Genomic DNA, 17,579 nt, shown 5'->3' with positions numbered 1-17,579 from the left:
GCTTCCGTGATTCGGCCCAACTCGAATAACACACCCTCAGTGACATCTGCGGTTCGCCTTCTTGCTGCCGAACCATGCGGTGCCCAAACCAAGACAGCTAGTAGACGCTTTCTCGGCTTGTCACACCTTTTCTCGTCGGACTTCGGTGGAGAAAGGCAACAGAATATGAGGACGGGCCGCACTCTCCGCCACAGCAGGGACTTCCTTCGGGGAGCCACAGGAATACTGAGGCTTTATTGTGCGTATGAAAGTGCCTTGTACCTCTTCTGTTTCTCTTCGCAGGTGTGCCCCGTGTTGCGGCAGGCTCACCTCAACATGTGCCGTCCGACCCGTGCGCCGGCTCCGCTGCATCGGGAGGGAGGTTCAGACGGTTCCCGATGAAGGATGATGTTCGAGTCATGATGAGTTACGCACCGGGCTGCTGCAAACCAAACCAGGTTTCTCAGTGTTCTGTTCGCCCTTCCCGAGAGCAGTTGCAAATGCTGGCGCCGTTCTCGGGAGAAAGATGTACCAAAAGTACAATTGCGAGCGGAGTGACTGCAAGCCTTGCACCCAGCGCGACCATTCTTCACGGTGGCCGGCCTGTAGTCTCAACGAACCCCGTCCGACAGTTCATAAGGAATTCGGAGGCGTGCTACCTGAGTCGGTTGACTTCGGAGAGCCAGCAGAGCAGCCTCCCAGATTCTACTTGCGACTACCCTCTCGGGGAGGTGACGCGGAGCTGCCCGGGAGCAGGTGATGGTGTCGCAACGCAGAACATGCATGTCACGATGCCTAACATTCTTGACGAACCCAAAGATGTAGCCCTGCTTCCTGCAGCTCTGCGAAATGCCATATTTTACTTGGCGATGACGAAGTTCCCTAGAACAGCTCCGTTGGTTCGGAAGAGCTATTTCCTACCGCCTTTGGCACCCGACTTCGCGAACCGAATGACTCTTGTGCTAGGTGAGTGACACACATCTGATAGTAACGCCCGGGGTGCAAGTGTTTCTGTCTGGGAAAATGACCTGCTGTTCTGCCGTCCGGCCGCGCCCTGCCCCAACTTACCTTGTAAATCGGGCAGCGAACTGTATGTAGTCTCTTCTTCACAAACAAACACAAGCAATTCAACTACCCTGTCCCGTCCTGTAGTCGAATCCTGGTTCACATGTGTATTTTCATAGACATGGACGAAACGTTAATGCACTGCTCCATCCAACCTCTCCAGACGGAGGCTGATTTCTTAGTCCGATTCTCGGACACGAATCTACTGGTAGGTTCGGCCGAAGCAGACCTCTTGTCGCGGAGCACATGGTGCCTCATGCCAGATCACTGCAGAACTGAACTGTGAAAAACAGGCAGGCTGCGAGTATGAGCTCGATACCACAGACTGTTTCTCAGAAAAATGGCTTGCCCCGGACGCTATTTCTGCGCAAATCCTCAGGGCCACGTGTACGTCCGCCCGTTCGCAAAGCTCTTTCTGGACCTAGCTTCAAAATTATGTGAGGTTGTCGTTTTCACTGCCAGCACGCAGTCATATGCTGATCAAGTAAGGATCCCTGCTTCGCAACAGGAAGACCGCTGTCGCAAAAGTCATCCGGAGACTGCCGGACATTGCCGGCAGCACACGGGCCTTTCAGAAACATAGCGATTCTAAGCAGCCCTCGTAGTCGATCGGAAAGAAAGGCTGTCCGCCTGTAAAGCCGCCGCCGTGCGTCCGCGTCGCCGTCCAGGTCCCGTTTGAAACAGTCATTCTGTGTCCGCGAGCCGGGGATAACTCCTGTATGCAACGCAGGTGTTGGCACACTTGGATCCTGGTGGCTGCCGCGTCCATCACCGTCTTTATCGACAGCACTGCACGGTCATCAATGGCGGATACGTGAAGGACCTACGCCTGCTCGGGAGAAATCTTTCCCGCGTAATCCTCGCCGACAACTCGCCTATCAGCATGGCACTGCAGCCTGATAATGGAATCATCGTCTCGAGCTGGACAAACGACTACGACGATAAAGAGCTCATGGACCTTCTAATGTTGCTTCAAGTGGGGTTTGACTACGAGCTACTGAGCGTTAGGTTCCCACAGCTGTTGAAAGCGACCGGGTTTCCTCCGCCAGCCTCAAGAAGTCCTGGCGCTCCCAGAGCCTGTGTCGATGGGGGATCCCTCGTTTAGGCCCGCTGCCCAAGCCGTCACGTCATCAGTCGAGCTTGAGCAGAACCATATATACTCGGTGCCACCTCCGCGGTGTGTGATGTGTGCTGTTCCTTTGCTTCAGCACTTATCCACTCTCAACAGCGTTACGTGTTATCTGAGGGGGCGCTACGGCCTGAGAGAGTGGATCAACAGCCATAGGAAAGCATTAGGACCTCTGTAAATCCTGCACAACTGTAGTCGTCATCGCAACCGCACTGATGTGTCCAGTATCGCAACTAGCAGGTAAGCTTCAGCCCTCTGTCCTAGTCCCCCTGAAGAAAATTGCCATGCTCCTGCCACGCTTGAATTCACGGCGATAGCACTCGATAGTCCGGCGATCATATCGACAGGAAGTTCAGGAATAAACTTCCTCGCCTCCCCATACTCTCTCTGACCCGAGTCCACCAGTTCTTATGAAAATTCGCTGAAAGCCTTCTTTTTAGGGAACTCATCGAGAGAGCTGGACGCGGATGGTGTTTGTTCTCTCCACTCAGACGCGAGTACTACGCGCCTTCCCAAGCCCTTCTATACAGGCGCTTTCGTTGCCGCCAACTGATCTTCCAACTCTTGCTGGGCGCTCCGGTGTCACGTCGCCAATGCTCCCACACGAAGGCCTCTTCTACACTGTTGAGAGGTTACCCGTTATGGCTTCTAATCGCAGCCCGAAACTGAATTAACGGCGGAGTCGAAATGGTTCTGCTGCTTTTATGTCAACTCTCGCTAAAAATCCAAGTCCACCTTCTAGTGTATCCCGTGACGTCTCGAGGCTAAATGCTCGTCACGGGACTACGATCCCAACACTGATATATCGGAATGGGAGGGCCGTTCTCCGAAATGGAGCGCGAGCGAACTGCTGTATCTACAAAGACTTATGGAGCTGAGCAGACACCGGGGAACGCCCTGGCAGTCTTCACCGTGCTCTCTCCAGTTCCAGAAACGTCTTCTTCGGCCGTTCTCCCTCTCCGGAATGGAGCCCGAGCCAACTTTCGTATCTGGTGGCACTGATGGAACCACAGCGAAACCGGCAAAATCTCCGGGTAGTCATCATTCCGGTTGCCAGCGGATTTTCTTCTGAAGGGTACCTTTCGCCGGCTGAGCTGAGGGGTCACTCAAATTTCACTCAGGGGTTCTTCAGAGGCTTGCCAACGTTGACGAAAATGCGCAGCTTTCCGTAGTGGCTCCCGGCCACCACTACGAGAGGCCCGGACCGGCACGCACTGCAACCAACAAGGATGAACACGGGACACACGTTCCAACATGCTTGACTATCGGAGGCAGCTACACCGGAACCTCCGTAATCCAGAGGAAGCCGAGGAATCGACTGTTTCACTACCGCTTGAAATGCAAGCTACATCAGATGAGAAGGCGCCCCGCGGGGACACTGCTCATGTCCAGGAAACACTGGTAAGGGTGCCCTATCTGTTAGCTCAACTGTACGGTAGCCTAGCATTTGCCGGCCGCAAGCCCCTGCTCTTTCTAAAGCCATCCAGAAGCTGCATAGGCCACACGCTCATTAGCAAATGCTAGCGACAGGGAAGCACTCCGATAGCTTCCCACCAACAGTCCTTGGCCATACGGTGAGCTCAAGCTCACCTGCGCCGCGCTGTCTCCGCCTGGTGCACAGAACGGGCTACGGCGATGCATAACTCGTCGCCCACTCGCCAAAACCTCTCCCCCTCCTCGCGAGCTCGTCTTTCTTCTGGGCCGGCTCCAGAGTCTTCATAGACACTTGTCAATCCAGACACGCCTGACGGAGAATTTGACAGAAGAGAGTCGCCTCCTCCTGTAGACTCTCTTGTATAGTCAGGCAATACGGTCACTGCGCTAACCCGCAGAAGCGGGTCCTCTATCCCACCCAAAGCCGGGGACGTTGGGAGGCTCCGCTGGCGCGCTGCTTCCCCAGAACTTTCGCCCCCCTGAGAAGATCGGCCCAATTCGGGGACAGACCCCAGCATGGCCACTTTATTGCATAAAAGCGGCGTAGCCGATCCATGCAATGACTCTTTCGGGCCACCGGAAGCATGCGGCTGCTGTTGCAGCTTGCGCGCGGTAAGGGCACGAAGGAAACGATTACCCGTTTGCCATGTCTCCTTCTCTTCCGCGAGCTGATGATTGGGCGAAAAGCACGTACTGTCGGTAGAAGGTATGCCACACTGCAGCACGTCTCTCCCTGGTTCTTTACCAGAAGAAGCATTCTGGAGCTTCTGTGTTGTAATTCCTAACAGTTTCGCCCTGACACCTGATTCTGATCGGAATGCCAGCCTGCGCAAAGCTAGATGGTGGCCTGCCGGTTGTTTCACTGGCTGAGAAGGAAGCGACTGTAGGGACATATGAGAAGTCAGAGAGCGAGTGAACGTGGCCGGAGCCACGAGGCTGCAGGTTAATAGCTCGTTGAATGCTGCACAGAGGAGGACACAACAGCTCAGCAGAAGGCGGCTATGTAAGCGTAACCAATGCAAAAGAACGATTCTTTATCCAAGAGAGGTAACGGCTGTGTAATACTGATCCAGCTCCTCCCGACCAGCACTGTCCACCGATGCAATACTTACATCTACCTGCCTCTCGGCGTACCGCATCGTTGCACGAAGAGTTACTGCGCTTGGAGATGTCATCTTGAACGGCCACTGTGAAAAGTTGGTTTTGGTGTGCCTGCCTGCATCGAAGGGTGCTCCATCACTGTCTACTCAAGGCTTTCCGCGACCAAGTGATGGAAAAGAGGCATTCTCCCAGCTAACGCGCTTTGCACACTTCCACTGCACGCCGGTCCGCACTGCAAAACTAAGAAACTGTCTCGCGTCACAAATCTCCAATCCCTTTGGCTTCACCAGCGTGAATTGAGACAACCTAATGCAGCGCCAGTCCTGTTATTACAGACAGCCAATTTGATTTAAGCCCCACGGATTGGAATGCACCTATATGGCGGGGGTAGGTTATGCGGTTGATTACTGCCGACGCAGCTGGTCAGACGTACCTTTGAATCCAACGAAGCTGGAATTCGTCGGCCTCTTTTTCGCAGTCGGGACGGGCAGCTTAGTTGTGAGTACTCCGCTGCCGTGCGTATACAGAGATCACAGAAAGAAGAAGCAGCATACCTATCCGATCTCAAGAATCTGGTGCTACTGGGAGAATGTGCACCCACCCTGAGTACGGGGTGATCGACATCCGAGCTCTGCGCGTCCACTCCGCTGTCTTTCACAGGCGCTGTTTGTCTTGAGAACCCAACAGCAGCAAAACAACACGCATGAACACATGAGTCTCAAGGACATGAGAAAACTGTGTTTTTCCCCGTAGCAGGCCGACCCGCTTACCCCGTCAGATGCAGCTCGCCTCCCCTGCCACAAGCCGAACTACACGGGTCTTCGACACTCCAAAAGCACAGCCACCCGTTTTCAGAGCCGCACACAATGCCCGAGCCGTCATTCCTGAAAACAAGAGAAGACAGCAACACGACACAGGAATTTACTGCCGATTTGTTGTACGAGTTCTGACAGTGTCGTGGAGCCCTCGCACACACTGCGGAAAACGCACTCTGCAGTCTGTCTAGCACGATGCTCGGGCTGAGACAACGGTGGAAGACAAGTGATTGCAAGGCACTCGTAACGCACAAGAGACGCGTGACGATCCGATAGCAGGAAGAAAGCAGGAAATGCCCCCCCATCGAGCATTTCAGACGCCCCGGGCAGAGCTCTTGTCTGACCGTGTATGGTTGTGTGCTCTGAGGACTAGGATGTAATACGCCTAGTCACTCGGTATTCTTGATGACACATTGTTTATCACCCGGTCACCGTTTTCCACGTTACATGTCGAGAGTTCTTTCTTCCAACAAGTGGGCACATGCTGAATCTGTCTCCAGAATCTCGCAAAACGCTGTCTTCCTTCCTCGGTAGCGTTGAATTAGAAAAATGATTTCTAGGTTGCTCTCTGTCGTCTTTCCTTGTCTCACGTGTAGTTGGCGCGCAGCATGATCTGCTCGTTGAGATGGCCCTTGAACTTTCCCACACAAGAGAGGTCCTGGGAGATACACACAGACGGATAACATAGATAAAAAGAGCTCTGTTCAGCTTGCCACCATGTGCTGTTAAGAGCTGGGCCCAAGACGCTTCACTGGGAATCCAACCCACGGCCCCGGATATCGCTCACTTTTACTTTGCAGATGCACAAAGTAAAACTTGTAGCAAGGCGGAAGACTCTTGCTGCAGTCCCTGTCAAAGGCCGAAGCCTTCAGACGAGACATACGCCACCTCACAACTCCCTCACCAGACCAGAAAGAATGTTGCTCCAGCATGTCAGAGAACCCGGCCGGTCGTCACACCTGCAGCACAGGAGAGACAGCAGACGAGGTGCCTACAGACTGACTACGCACCGCGGCGTTGAAGATGCGTATGCGAGAGTCGTTCGTGGTCACACAGAGCGCCATCCCGTTGGCCTGCCACTCCAGGCACGTCACCTGCACATGCGAAGAAAGACAAAGAAAAACGACAAGTCTTTGGCTCTGTCTTCGTGAGCTAGCAGAATGGCCTGTCTACGATATACCTCGTGCTAATACCAGCGGAACATGCTTTTTGCTTGAGCTACTGCCACTCCGTTGCTTTCCCTGAGAATAACTTTATGCTGAACTGTTCTGTCCAAGAGGCTGATATAGCTAGCTCAGGCAACCGCACGTCGCTTGAGTGGAAAGGCAGACAACTGCTCTTAAAGACTATCACAGCGATTGTCCGGAGAGCGACCCCGCGACTGGATTGGCACGAGCTCTCCGCGATGACTTGTCACGGTGGCACAACCATAGCCGCGAAGACGTCACGTCCCGGCAAACGAGATCGGTGCGTTCAGCTTGTCATGGTGTGTTTCCCTGCACTGTCTGCGGAAGAAACGGGTGCCGCAGTAGCCCTCGTGGGGCTCTCTAAGGATGCTAGGAAAGCCTGAACAGCACTACGGTCCTCAGAAATTTTTCCGAAACAGGATCAGCTAAGCAGCTGAGGGGATGCTCTACACAGGAGTCCTTCGTCGCGGCACTTGGGCACCCAATCATGCTATCCAGAACAGTAAGTGTACGGTGCGTATACTAGATGGAGGGTGTACAAATCACAGTCGTAAAGCCAGTTTAGTGAACGTCTCTGGCAAGGATACGAGCTAAGTGGAATTTCTGGTCTTTCATAACACTTTCAGGATGTCGTCCTTCGTCTGTGAAGGAAACACAAAACCGCCGCTGAGATATACCTTCCTGCCTTTAGAAAACTTTCCTTTTCTATTCTTGCAGTCAATCTCATATCTGAACTTGAGGGTCTGCACGCACAGGCACAAGCTAGCTAAGCGCCTTCACACAGCCGCGCTTCAAGCAGCAGAAGCAACAATCGAAAGCGGAAGCATTCTTGACTATGCTCAGTATTGCGTCAGGATTTACGAATATCGAGATAGTGTGCGTACAAGCAGGACGATACCGCATCTTCACTGACTTCGAAATCGATCGTAGCGTCTCTGGCATTCAACGAAAGTACACCACCGCTAGCCTCGGAGGTTCCAATCCGCCCGTGCTCCGGCCAGGCGCACTACACTAGCAAACAAAGCTGCAGCAACGACTTTCGGGGCAGTTGGCAAAGCTGCACCGAGAACTCTCGGGCATTTGAACCACGACAGAGCCTCTGGCAAGCGGACAGAACTGCACACGCGCATATGGATTCAATGCCATGATGTCCCCGACAGATCTGGATGTCCACATCGGAGGAGAAGGCGTGCTACCGAGGAGAGAATTGACAGACTGAGCAACGACCTCAGTGACGGGCATGCTGGCGTTCTCGCGTCATCTCACCTCGCCGCATCAAGCGAATCATAGAAAGCGCTTAGCATTCCACTGCCACCGAGGCACCGGCTTGTCTTGTACACACAGGACCCCATTGAATGCGCAGTGAGTGCGCACTTGCCCGGTCCTCGAGTTTGCTCACCTTCGCGTCATAGAATGCAATGGTGCCATTACGGAATCCGACAGCCAGGACAGCTCCGCTGCAGTGACAAAACGGGGGACCAACACCCTCTCGAGACCAGAGCAGAATATCGGACACTCCCGGCTAGCTGTATAAGAGGAATCGGGGAAATTACCAGCAACTACCTGTTGCAGTACACGTGTTACGCCTGGGTTCCTTGAGCCAATCTCCAGTCACAGATGTGATAGAGAAACTTGAAGGATGCGTGCACCCAGGGGAGGACGTACTTGGGCGAAAGCGAAATTGCCGTAACGAGTTCCGTGACTTTGAGGTACTCCACAACGCGCGCCTCGTATGTCAGTAGTCCACTGGTACGGTTACATTCCGTAGTCCCGGTTACTCTATCCCGTCGCCGCTGTCTCGCGCCGCCAACAGGAAACAGGCGCCACACCTGGACTGTGGCGTCGAGACAGCCCGTGAAGACAACATCCTGAGGAACACGACCAACTTTCGCTAGCAGCTTTGAGACAGCAGCAGCGAAAGCATTTTGTCTTCCAGACAATTCCTGAGACAACAGTTTTCCTCGGACATGCGAATAAAGAACGTGTGGAGTGCGATCCGGACTATTACCCTATCTCCAGGGCGTTACCAGTACAATGAGTTAGTGGAATACTACGTCTCAGATGCAACCATACGTTGTTCTTGAGTTTGCGTCCCGTGTTTCTGAGAGTAGCAGCGCGATATTCTACAGACGCCCCTGCTGAACGGAGTCTCTACCAACGTACTTCTCTGTACACGCAAGGATAAAAGGGCACATCCATACCAATGGGCATTTACAGTTCTACGAAGTAGGTCTATCTGCACCAGACTGTATACGAGAGCATGGGGCGTGCCTACACGAAGGGCTGCTATCGGAGGAAGACATACCGAATCTGTTTGCCTCCGCGGAGATCACAAATCTGTCGAGTGAGCAATACTGGCAGAGTGTTGAGGATACCCTCGTGTGCATCTTTTCTCTTGTACTTGGGTGCTTCAACCAAAGCTTTCACCCCGCCCATCAAGATCGGCTGTCCTATCCCCACGGTGTCTGTTTTCTCTTTCACCACCGCTTTGGAGACCTAGAAAAGAAACCGCTACTGTCATGTGCCGGGACGCATGCAATAAAGAGAAGAAAAGGAACACTTTACCTTGAACATGGGATGAAATGCTACACTCGTGGGCCAGTCTCTGCATCGCAGCACTGCAACAGCCTGGGGTTGTTTCATCGGCCGCCAAAGGCGGACCTGGTGGCATAGCATAAGAGGGGACACCGGAAGTGCACCATATATCATTCTGATGAAATTCACGAAACACCGTCAAGCGAAGCAGGAATCCTTCTGCGGGACGAGCTGCCATCTTCAGCATAAACTGTGCAACTTCCTTGATCTCTCCGCCTTTGCCCCTCTACTGTTCGCAGACTGAGTAACTGGTTGACCGACGCAGCTTGAACCAAACAAAAAAACAGACTCCAAAGCAAACCTGAACTTTCCTTTCACTGCTCGAGATACGTACGCGCACGACGAAAGCTAATTCCTTGAAACGCTACGGGTATTCGCTAGTGCGGTGAAAGCGGTTCACGCACACACACGCAAGTGTATGTCAGACACGTTGGAACGTTATACCAACAACGCCGCACATGGAAACGGCAGTTTACTCAAGAGAAGCTCGGCATTTTTGTTGAAGACAGCACAAGCGTTGTGTGGCCGTTCCTCGTCGTGGCCCGAGGGAAAGAAACGTTGCGGGCACTTAGCGAAGCAAACGAGGGTTGTTTCGTGCGCGCGCTGTTTTGGCCGGTTTTACTTCATGAACGGGCCGTCCGAAACGCACGCAAGTCTCTCTCCCTCCGCCTCAACATCAATCTGTGTAACCTCCCGGGTGACTTTCGCAGTCTCTCCAGACAGAATGCACACCAATACTAGTTGAGTCGCGCACCGCTGCAACTGTGCAGGTAACAGGACTTTTCTATGACATTTCCGAGCAATCTAGAGGTGAAGGGAACAGCTCAAAGAACTGATGTATACGCGAATGGTGTGAGACATGCACTCCGTGCGAGCCCGCGCAAATTCAGTCATGCTCCTCAGCGCTACACTCCAGCTAAGGAGGCCGTGTCGTTCTCTGCTAAGAGAAGCATGCGCGTCTTTCCTACGAAGTACTCTGCCTACAATAAAACACCTACACCTTTTTGGTCGGTCGAACTCTTACTAGCGCGCCTCCGATAAGAGCCCGACCCAGCAAAGCAGGCGAACGTGCAAAGTGGAACATGCATTGGCGCTTGCAACAGCAGTGGTGATGTGTATACTGCTTTTCTGCAAGTACCTGCACGCGGAGCGCGTAGTCCGACTCACAGTTTTGTCCAAAGACGCACTCAGCAACAATCCGAGCCTCGTCGTCGGAGCCCACACAAGCTGAATGATGGCCGCACAATGCCCGGTCAAGCACATCTGCGGTCGGTCAGTCAGAAACCACGGGGAGCGCTCTTCTGTCTCTCTTTCAGGTGCACACTCGGCGCAGCGGCCACCCTCGAGTTTTTCGGTGCTCCCTTCCTCGAAAATCGAAGTACGCTGCTGCCGGTCCTCGAGACTTCCCAGAGCTCGAGCGTCGATAGAGGAAGCAGAGTTTTCATGTGACGTATCGAGAGGCCCCTCTCTCTCTGCCGAGTTCTGCAGTGCCGATGCCGCGGAAGTCGCTGCCTGTGAAGGGTTTGACACCTGGCCGACGAGGCACTGGCATGTGTCATGACCTTTCGTGGGGTCGGAGCCAACAGGAACGGCACCGGCGCTGTATGCTTTCCTTCCTGAGCAACCCGGAGAGAACGTAGACTTGGGATTCCTTGTTGTTAACGCAGTCTCATCTCTTGTGGTACCCGTGTCACTGCACTGAGTTTTGGTCGCTCTTGCAGCCGGACCCCTGCTGTTTCTCAGTAGGGAAGGCGACTCAAGCTCAGCTCGGCGAGAGAGACCTGCGCGCCAGGCGGATGCCAGAGACGCTGACAGCTGCCGGTCAACTGAAGACGCGTCCTGGCTCGCACGGAGAAACAGTGAAGCCGCAGTCGGAGAGACACAACGAGTAGCGAAGGACGAGACGGAAGAAGCGGAGACACACGCTGCATCACCCGAAGACGGCAGAGAATCAGCAGGCCTCTCCCGCTCTGTTACCTCCCCACGCTCCGTGGCCACCACGGGACCCAGGGCCGGATGAGAGGAACGCCGACACGAAACAGACGTTGCTTGTTCCGGGCCTGGAAAGTAGCCACTGCTCTCTGCGGATGCGCTTCCCTTCTCGTCACTTGCAATAACGCTAGCTCCTTCCCCCGACTCACTTTCCTCCTGCACTTCCTTCCCTGGTCCTGATGGTCCGACACCCACGGCGGTCACGCCCCCCCTGCTGGAATACTCATACTGAACACTCGGAAACTGGAGGTCGCAAACTCCACTGTCGAAACGACGGTTTCTGGCAGCATCTCCAACAACACACGAGGAACCAGTGCCCGGTCCTTCTAGTTCTCCCTCAGCCAAAGGTACGGCACTCTCAGTGGATGCGATTCGTCCCCCTGAGCTCGCTACTGGGTGAGTCAACGCGGGATCGCATCCGCCACCCCTGCTGCTCGTCGGTATCACACCTTCTCCAAATCCCTCCTGCCCCTCAGGCGAAGAAGTGCTTCCCTTCGTTTGCAGGTTTCGGGCGGCAGGAAAACGATCTGCCTCAGTGTGCACAGCTCCTCGATCTCGTGTTTGAGACGCCGCAGCTCGAACTACTGTGCACGAGTGACTGTCGAAGCTCTCAGCCCGCGCTGATTTGTGTTGGTGCTTCATTCCCTGCTCGCACGCTACTGAGCGGAGCGGCCGCAGAACCTCATACGGCTCCGGCATGGGCAGCAACCTGCCGCGTGGATTGTCATTTTTGCCTCCCTGCTCCGCTTGTGCAGCCCCCGCAAAAGCCTCTGCGCCTGTAGTGTCTTTGTAACGAGGTCGTCGCAGCTCTTCTGCATTGTCTCCTCGAGGCCGGGGCACTGCCCACAGCGAGATGACTCCTGTCTGGCCCGCCGCTGCTAGCCAGTCGCCAGCGGGCGATATGGCAACGGCCCAGAGGGCTGCGCGGTCGCCTGAAGCAAAGAGAAGGGAACAGAAACACATCGAAGAACCTGACACTCTCGGGATTGCTAAATACAGAACAAAGAATATGGCGAGCGGCGTCTCTTCCAACAGTGAATGGTGTGGTGGAGGTATTGACGAAACCATAGCACTCCCCAATTCGGATATTGTTCTTCGAATGGCAAAGAAAAAACGCAAGGCAAGTGGAAAGTAGGATGCACCTTCGATGAGTACCATTGGTGCAATGCCTCAGACTGTGTTCAAGATGTAAGGAAGACTTGCTACACGCTAGTATTTTACCCTCAGCGTAGCTGGCTGGAGTCACTAGAAGAAAAGCGCTGCCGGCTCCTCCCTGCGGTTGTCCCGCAGTCATGTAGACACGCAGGTGTCCCGAACTCTCGGTCCATGAGCGTGGCAAACTCTTGACAAACGCGGAAGAAGTTCGCGCTCTAGTGAGGTGCCCGCTGGACTGACAGGGCACACACGAAACAGGTAGAAGACGAAACAAGGCAGCACTTCAATCCTTGTTGCCAACACGGAATCTACCAGCAAGGAGAAATCAGAAATAGACCAACACAACGAAAGCACGCCGTTCCGTTTGAGTACACCTTGCCTGAGTGCTACCGCTAAGCACAGCGGCTGTGCCGCACCTCGGGCGCTCCGCATACGGCATTTCTTTATTCAGACGACGGAGTGGTCACGAGTACAACAGTTAATCTCTTTACCTGTCTCAACTGTACGTACACACCACACCTCTGACAGCGGTGACTGGTGTTTGCCTCCTTTGTTGACTATCCCCTTCAGCATGACTGGAAAAGGTTTCATGCTCGAGTACTCTCTTCCATCGTGCTGACTGCGCCCGCCTCCCTTGGACCGCGATCCGTCCACCTTAGACCCAGTGCCCCCCTCTCGCGAATGTAGGGAGCTTTTCAGACTCGCGACCGACGCAGCTGATGAAGTCCGTGGTGAAGGCTTGTGAGAATCTGTTGCGGAACCTCCAGTACCCAATCTTTTGAGAGCATGCACTGACCGGACCATCCATGCTGAAAAAGACAGAAAGTTAAAAAACAAATCGTCTGCCCCATGCCTATGAACCTCCTCGGGCAAAGCATCATCACTCCAAGCGCACCGACCTCAGAGCGTCTTCAGTTACTCCAGACGCAGACAGTGAGTGGTCTCTTCACGAACCGGGCCAGCTCGAGAACACAAGCACTGCTGTATGAGTGCACCCCCATCGGCGACTTATCTGACTCACGAGTGCAACCTTGTCCGCCGATGCCTTCCCGAAGTTAAAACTGCTCTTCGCTTGTGTCCACCTGCACCTTTCTTCACCTGCTGTAGCTAGAAACAGCTGTGTAGTGGCTGAACTGCCCTAGTCCGTACATCTACCATCAGGGACAAGGGTATCAAGCCAAAAAGACAGGTGCCTACTCTAGAATCTCTTCCACGGTCGGGACCATCACGGGGTGATGCGAGATCCCAAACTCTACCTGGACTAACCAATTTCTGTCCCACTGTAGCAGCAAGCAGTCCTCTTTTCACAAGTGGCGCGCCACACGGGCGACTGTTTGGTCATCAACTGGTGAAAAACTCTTCGGTGCAAACACGCTTGACTCTCCGGACTTGTGTATATAGGTATCCTACAATGCGCGTGCAGCCCCAGAACGTAACAGAACTTCCTCACTCTGCAAGTAACATATCACAGTCTCGCTTCACAGCAGCGGCTGCTCTGAGGGACTACAGTCAAGCAGCCCGGGCTACGTTCTGCCACGTGAAGACTCGCCCCCACACCCTGTGTGCCGGTCGGCACTAGAGCATTCCAAGATCGCCTGATGCCCACGTTTGAATAGGACATAGTACTTCAACCGGAAGGCTACGAGACGAAAAGGTAGAGATTAGCGAATCGACCCCATAGCGACCTTCGTGACAAAGGTCGGGAGAACCATGGGATCAAGTCGCAACACATCATGCACCGTAAACTCTGTGAAGGGAGGCGTGTGGAGAAGAATAATTGCGCACGTGGGAATAAACTCTGTTTGAGCAATGTACCAGCGACCACACCTCGCTTGCTTCCCGCACCAGCGGTACCAGCCACGGCGGATGCTTCTTGGGAAGCGCGACCTTGGTCGTGGCTTGAAGAGGAGACAGCACAAGTAGCTGCAGAAGGCGTTGGCGAGTGGCAGCGCCGCCAGCGAGAGGCGTCTGGGGACAGGCAACAACGCCTAATAAGAAATGGTTCGTTCACTCAGCCCGTGCGCAACTCCGCTCACCAGTCCAAGGTGAAAACAAATCACTCCGCACCCCAGACGTGAGAACAGAAAACTGATCAGGAAGCACGAAGGACCGTCTCGGCAATAGCTTCCGAGAAGAGACATGTAGACTAGCAGACAGCGAGGCCGTTGTAGCGACCGGTGGGGTTCAATGTCGGTACCACGCGCAGCGAGAGGAGGCGAGAGATGCGGCATCAGGGCGTACGGACGGTGGTCGGCCGACTGGGCTGGGTGGCGCCTCTATCCGTACATTCTGAAGGGTCGCCACTCTATCTTGCTGCAGACGTGCAATCCAACATCCGTTGCAACCGTCACTTACTGCCAGCGCCAAGAAATAGTCTGATCGACACATCCACGGGAGCGCAGTGCAATTCGCTTTGGTCCCTCGTGCGTCCACGCCATAGGCTTTGTAGTTATCCTCCCCAAGAGGCGATCCTCCTGTGTGTAGCCGCAGAAGTGTCGAGGTCGCAAAACCAGGAAGAAACTACTAAGAATAGCAACGTGTTGGTAGTCCTATGGTAAACTAGTATGGGAGACAGGGGCCCCAGAAGCGCTAGATGAGACCCAGTGCTTCTCCTTTACTCGGTTGTCACCGTCCTGACTACAACTAGTGCGCACGTGGCAGTGTCCAAGAATGTCGCAATTTACGGACTACAAGAACGAAGTCCTGCACCGAGCTGTTCCGAAACATCCCACCTTGCGGGCCTGCAAATTTTCTCTCGGGCGCAATCTCCTCGTCCGTGCCGCTGGTGGCGCTTTGCTTTACGTCGTCCAGTTTCGTGCCGAGTTCGGTCTTTCCTAGGTTCTCTTGCGCAGAGGCATGATGGTCGTCTGCTTCTGCATTTTCCGGCACCCCGCTGGCCACACCGCGATCGTCAGCATGACTGTTCTCCGAAAGCGAGCCAGAAGAACCGCGCCCAAGCCGCTTGAGTTCCTTCGAATCATATGCCGAGAAGAAGTCGGACCGGGTGAGTAATTCCTCTTCTTCACTATCTCCCGCTGGGCAAGCACGCTCTTCTGTCTCTTCATTCTCTCCAGAGGAATGTCCAGAAGGTTCCGCTGCTCGCTTTGGAGCATCTGCATCTTGTGTGAGATGCCTTCCTCGGTCGCCTGGGTCTGCCGCAGGTCCAAGGGCTTCGGTACCACGGCTGTCTACTGATCCTCCCTTATCGCTCTGAGCGAGGCTGTCCGGCAAGACACCATCGGCGGGAGCAGTCAGTGCAGACGGGCTTCCGGTGCTCGGTCCTACCGCTCCACTCGAGGCTTGGAAAGCCGGGAAACGTTCTCCGTACTCTACAAGGTGTTCGGTCGAACTTTGGGACTGGACCCCCAGCGTACTCGTGGACCAACTTCTGCTTCGATCAAAGCCACCCGCCACCCTACTTGCGTCGTTACCGCAGGGAAAGTGATCGGTCTCCTGGCCTGAGCGAATCCGCTCACGATCAGCCCCCGGAGAGAAGTCAAGCGAACCAACTGCGTCGTGGAGATCGGCATGCTGTTGCTCTGTCTCTCGAGCGCATGCACGGTGGTCGCAGCAAGTCTTTCTACGACCGGAATACTCGCACCCATCCGACCCGAGTCTTTCTCCAGATGAATCTCTCCCCGTAAGAATACACCGCAAGTCTTCCAACCCGAGATCCCACCGGCCATACTGATCACCTTTGCATCTTGAGAGACAATTCAGCTCTTCCTCTCCCAACTGCAACGCACGACTACTCCGGAGATGAAAATGACCTTCGAGGTCGAAGAAGGCAGCTGCCAGTCCAGCGCACGCCTTCAATCGCTCTTCCACCCCGGTTGCGCAGACAACAGCTCTACCAGAAGCAGCGCCAACTGGTGATAACTGGTGCGCACCAGGGGTGGTGTTCCGATGTAAAGATGAGGTTGAACGGACGCCGCAATACGCAGATCGGGCCGAAGAGTCAGATAATACGGAGGCACTTCCGTGGCCAGTCGACGACGCGGCATCAAATTCTTTAGCGGGCACTGTCCAGTGGAGTGGCTCAGTTTCGATTTTCCTGTGCGCGCCGCCATCCGAACCGACGTCGTAGTCGGTGCTTCGGAGAGAAGACCCGCCTTGTTGTGCAATAAGATTTTTCTGGCGGATAGATCTGATGACCGCAGGAGGAGCTGGATGAGTCATTTTTGCGACTATATTGCCTTCCGCAGATACGCGGTCATAATTCGGTTTATGACCTGACCATCTACGCCCCCACACTGCGGCATGCTTCCCGGCACCGCACGCTCCAAGCGCAACAGACCTGTCCGCTATAATTCAGATGCGCGACCCAGAATCAAAGCGATCAGAAAAGAGTGCGTTGCAAATCCTATGAGCTACTTCAGTCTATAAGACCTGTGCTGCAAAGGCGACTCACGGGGTAGCGGCAACGCACCAAAATTCTGGCCTCGGAGGCCAGACGCTTTTTCAACACTGAGTCCATACTTTTACGGACACGCACGCAGAGACTCCGCCACTGAAACAGGCGCAGATTGTGCTCACTCAGCCTCGTCCATACGTACGCACGATTGCTAACCATGTCACGTATTCTTAGCGATAGCAATGTCCACAAAACCGCAGGCACACTGTGAGCGGTAAAAAATCTTTAATCAATCGGGGGCCGACTCGGCCGCAGCCAACAACGCTTTGCAAGGCACAAAACAGTAGCACGCGGTCTTCCTAGTAACAACCTGCGCATGCTTGTCCAGCTGCATGCATGAATACAGGGCGCATGCGAGGACGAAGCAGCTGCCTCGTACTTCTTCCGCTCTCACCTCATATCTGGCATGAAGGGAGAGCTACGTATCAGTTTCCTCGAGGAGCAAACCTGTTTAACTCTTAGTACGAAGCTAGGCCCAGTTTTCTTACCCGCTTTCTCAATACCGCTGTGTGAGTGATGCCGCAAAGGCTGAAGGCCGAACTGTTCTGCCCGGAAAACAGTGCAGTACGAAGTCCTGGCCGCCCCCGCAACTGATAGCGTCCTCCTCGTCCGCGTGCCTAGCTGTTGTCCTCATGGTGGGACCTCCGGGGGTCCAGGAGTTTTTGCCGTGACGAATCGTTGGCCCTACCACTTAGTGCCGGGGAGGTCCTCGG

At 54.4% G+C, this 17,579-nt stretch overlaps 2 protein-coding genes across 2 annotated transcripts; one reads left to right on the top strand and one right to left on the bottom strand.

Annotated features, from left to right (window-relative positions):
• Nucleotides 1–284: 284 nt before the first annotated feature.
• CSUI_003060 (dullard family phosphatase domain-containing protein) lies at nt 285–2,347 on the top strand (the record flags this gene model as incomplete). Its single annotated transcript, XM_068063258.1, has 5 exons — nt 285–945; nt 1,164–1,252; nt 1,424–1,528; nt 1,775–2,020; nt 2,253–2,347. Coding segments are annotated over exons 1-5 (1,101 nt in total), but the record flags the coding sequence as incomplete, so codon positions are not given.
• CSUI_003059 (wd g-beta repeat-containing protein) lies at nt 1,502–17,571 on the bottom strand. Its single transcript, XM_068063257.1, has 16 exons — nt 17,355–17,571; nt 15,185–16,684; nt 14,280–14,420; nt 12,944–13,261; nt 10,473–12,229; nt 9,276–9,371; nt 8,376–8,578; nt 8,110–8,167; nt 7,388–7,453; nt 6,534–6,617; nt 6,114–6,181; nt 5,479–5,592; nt 5,142–5,218; nt 3,764–4,568; nt 1,872–3,387; nt 1,502–1,759 (listed from the first exon to the last, which is right to left on the bottom strand). The coding sequence occupies exons 2-15, from the start codon at nt 16,629–16,631 to the stop codon at nt 3,291–3,293; spliced, it is 5,331 nt and encodes a 1,776-aa protein (XP_067924765.1). The 5' UTR covers nt 16,632–16,684; nt 17,355–17,571; the 3' UTR covers nt 1,502–1,759; nt 1,872–3,290.
• Between the last annotated feature and the right edge of the window lie 8 nt (nt 17,572–17,579).

This window comes from Cystoisospora suis (genome assembly GCF_002600585.1).
Source record: "Cystoisospora suis strain Wien I chromosome Unknown contig_1318, whole genome shotgun sequence".
Taxonomy (NCBI): domain Eukaryota; phylum Apicomplexa; class Conoidasida; order Eucoccidiorida; family Sarcocystidae; genus Cystoisospora; species Cystoisospora suis.
Note: the sequence above shows the minus strand (reverse complement) of the source record. Positions and strands in the feature narration are given on the sequence as shown.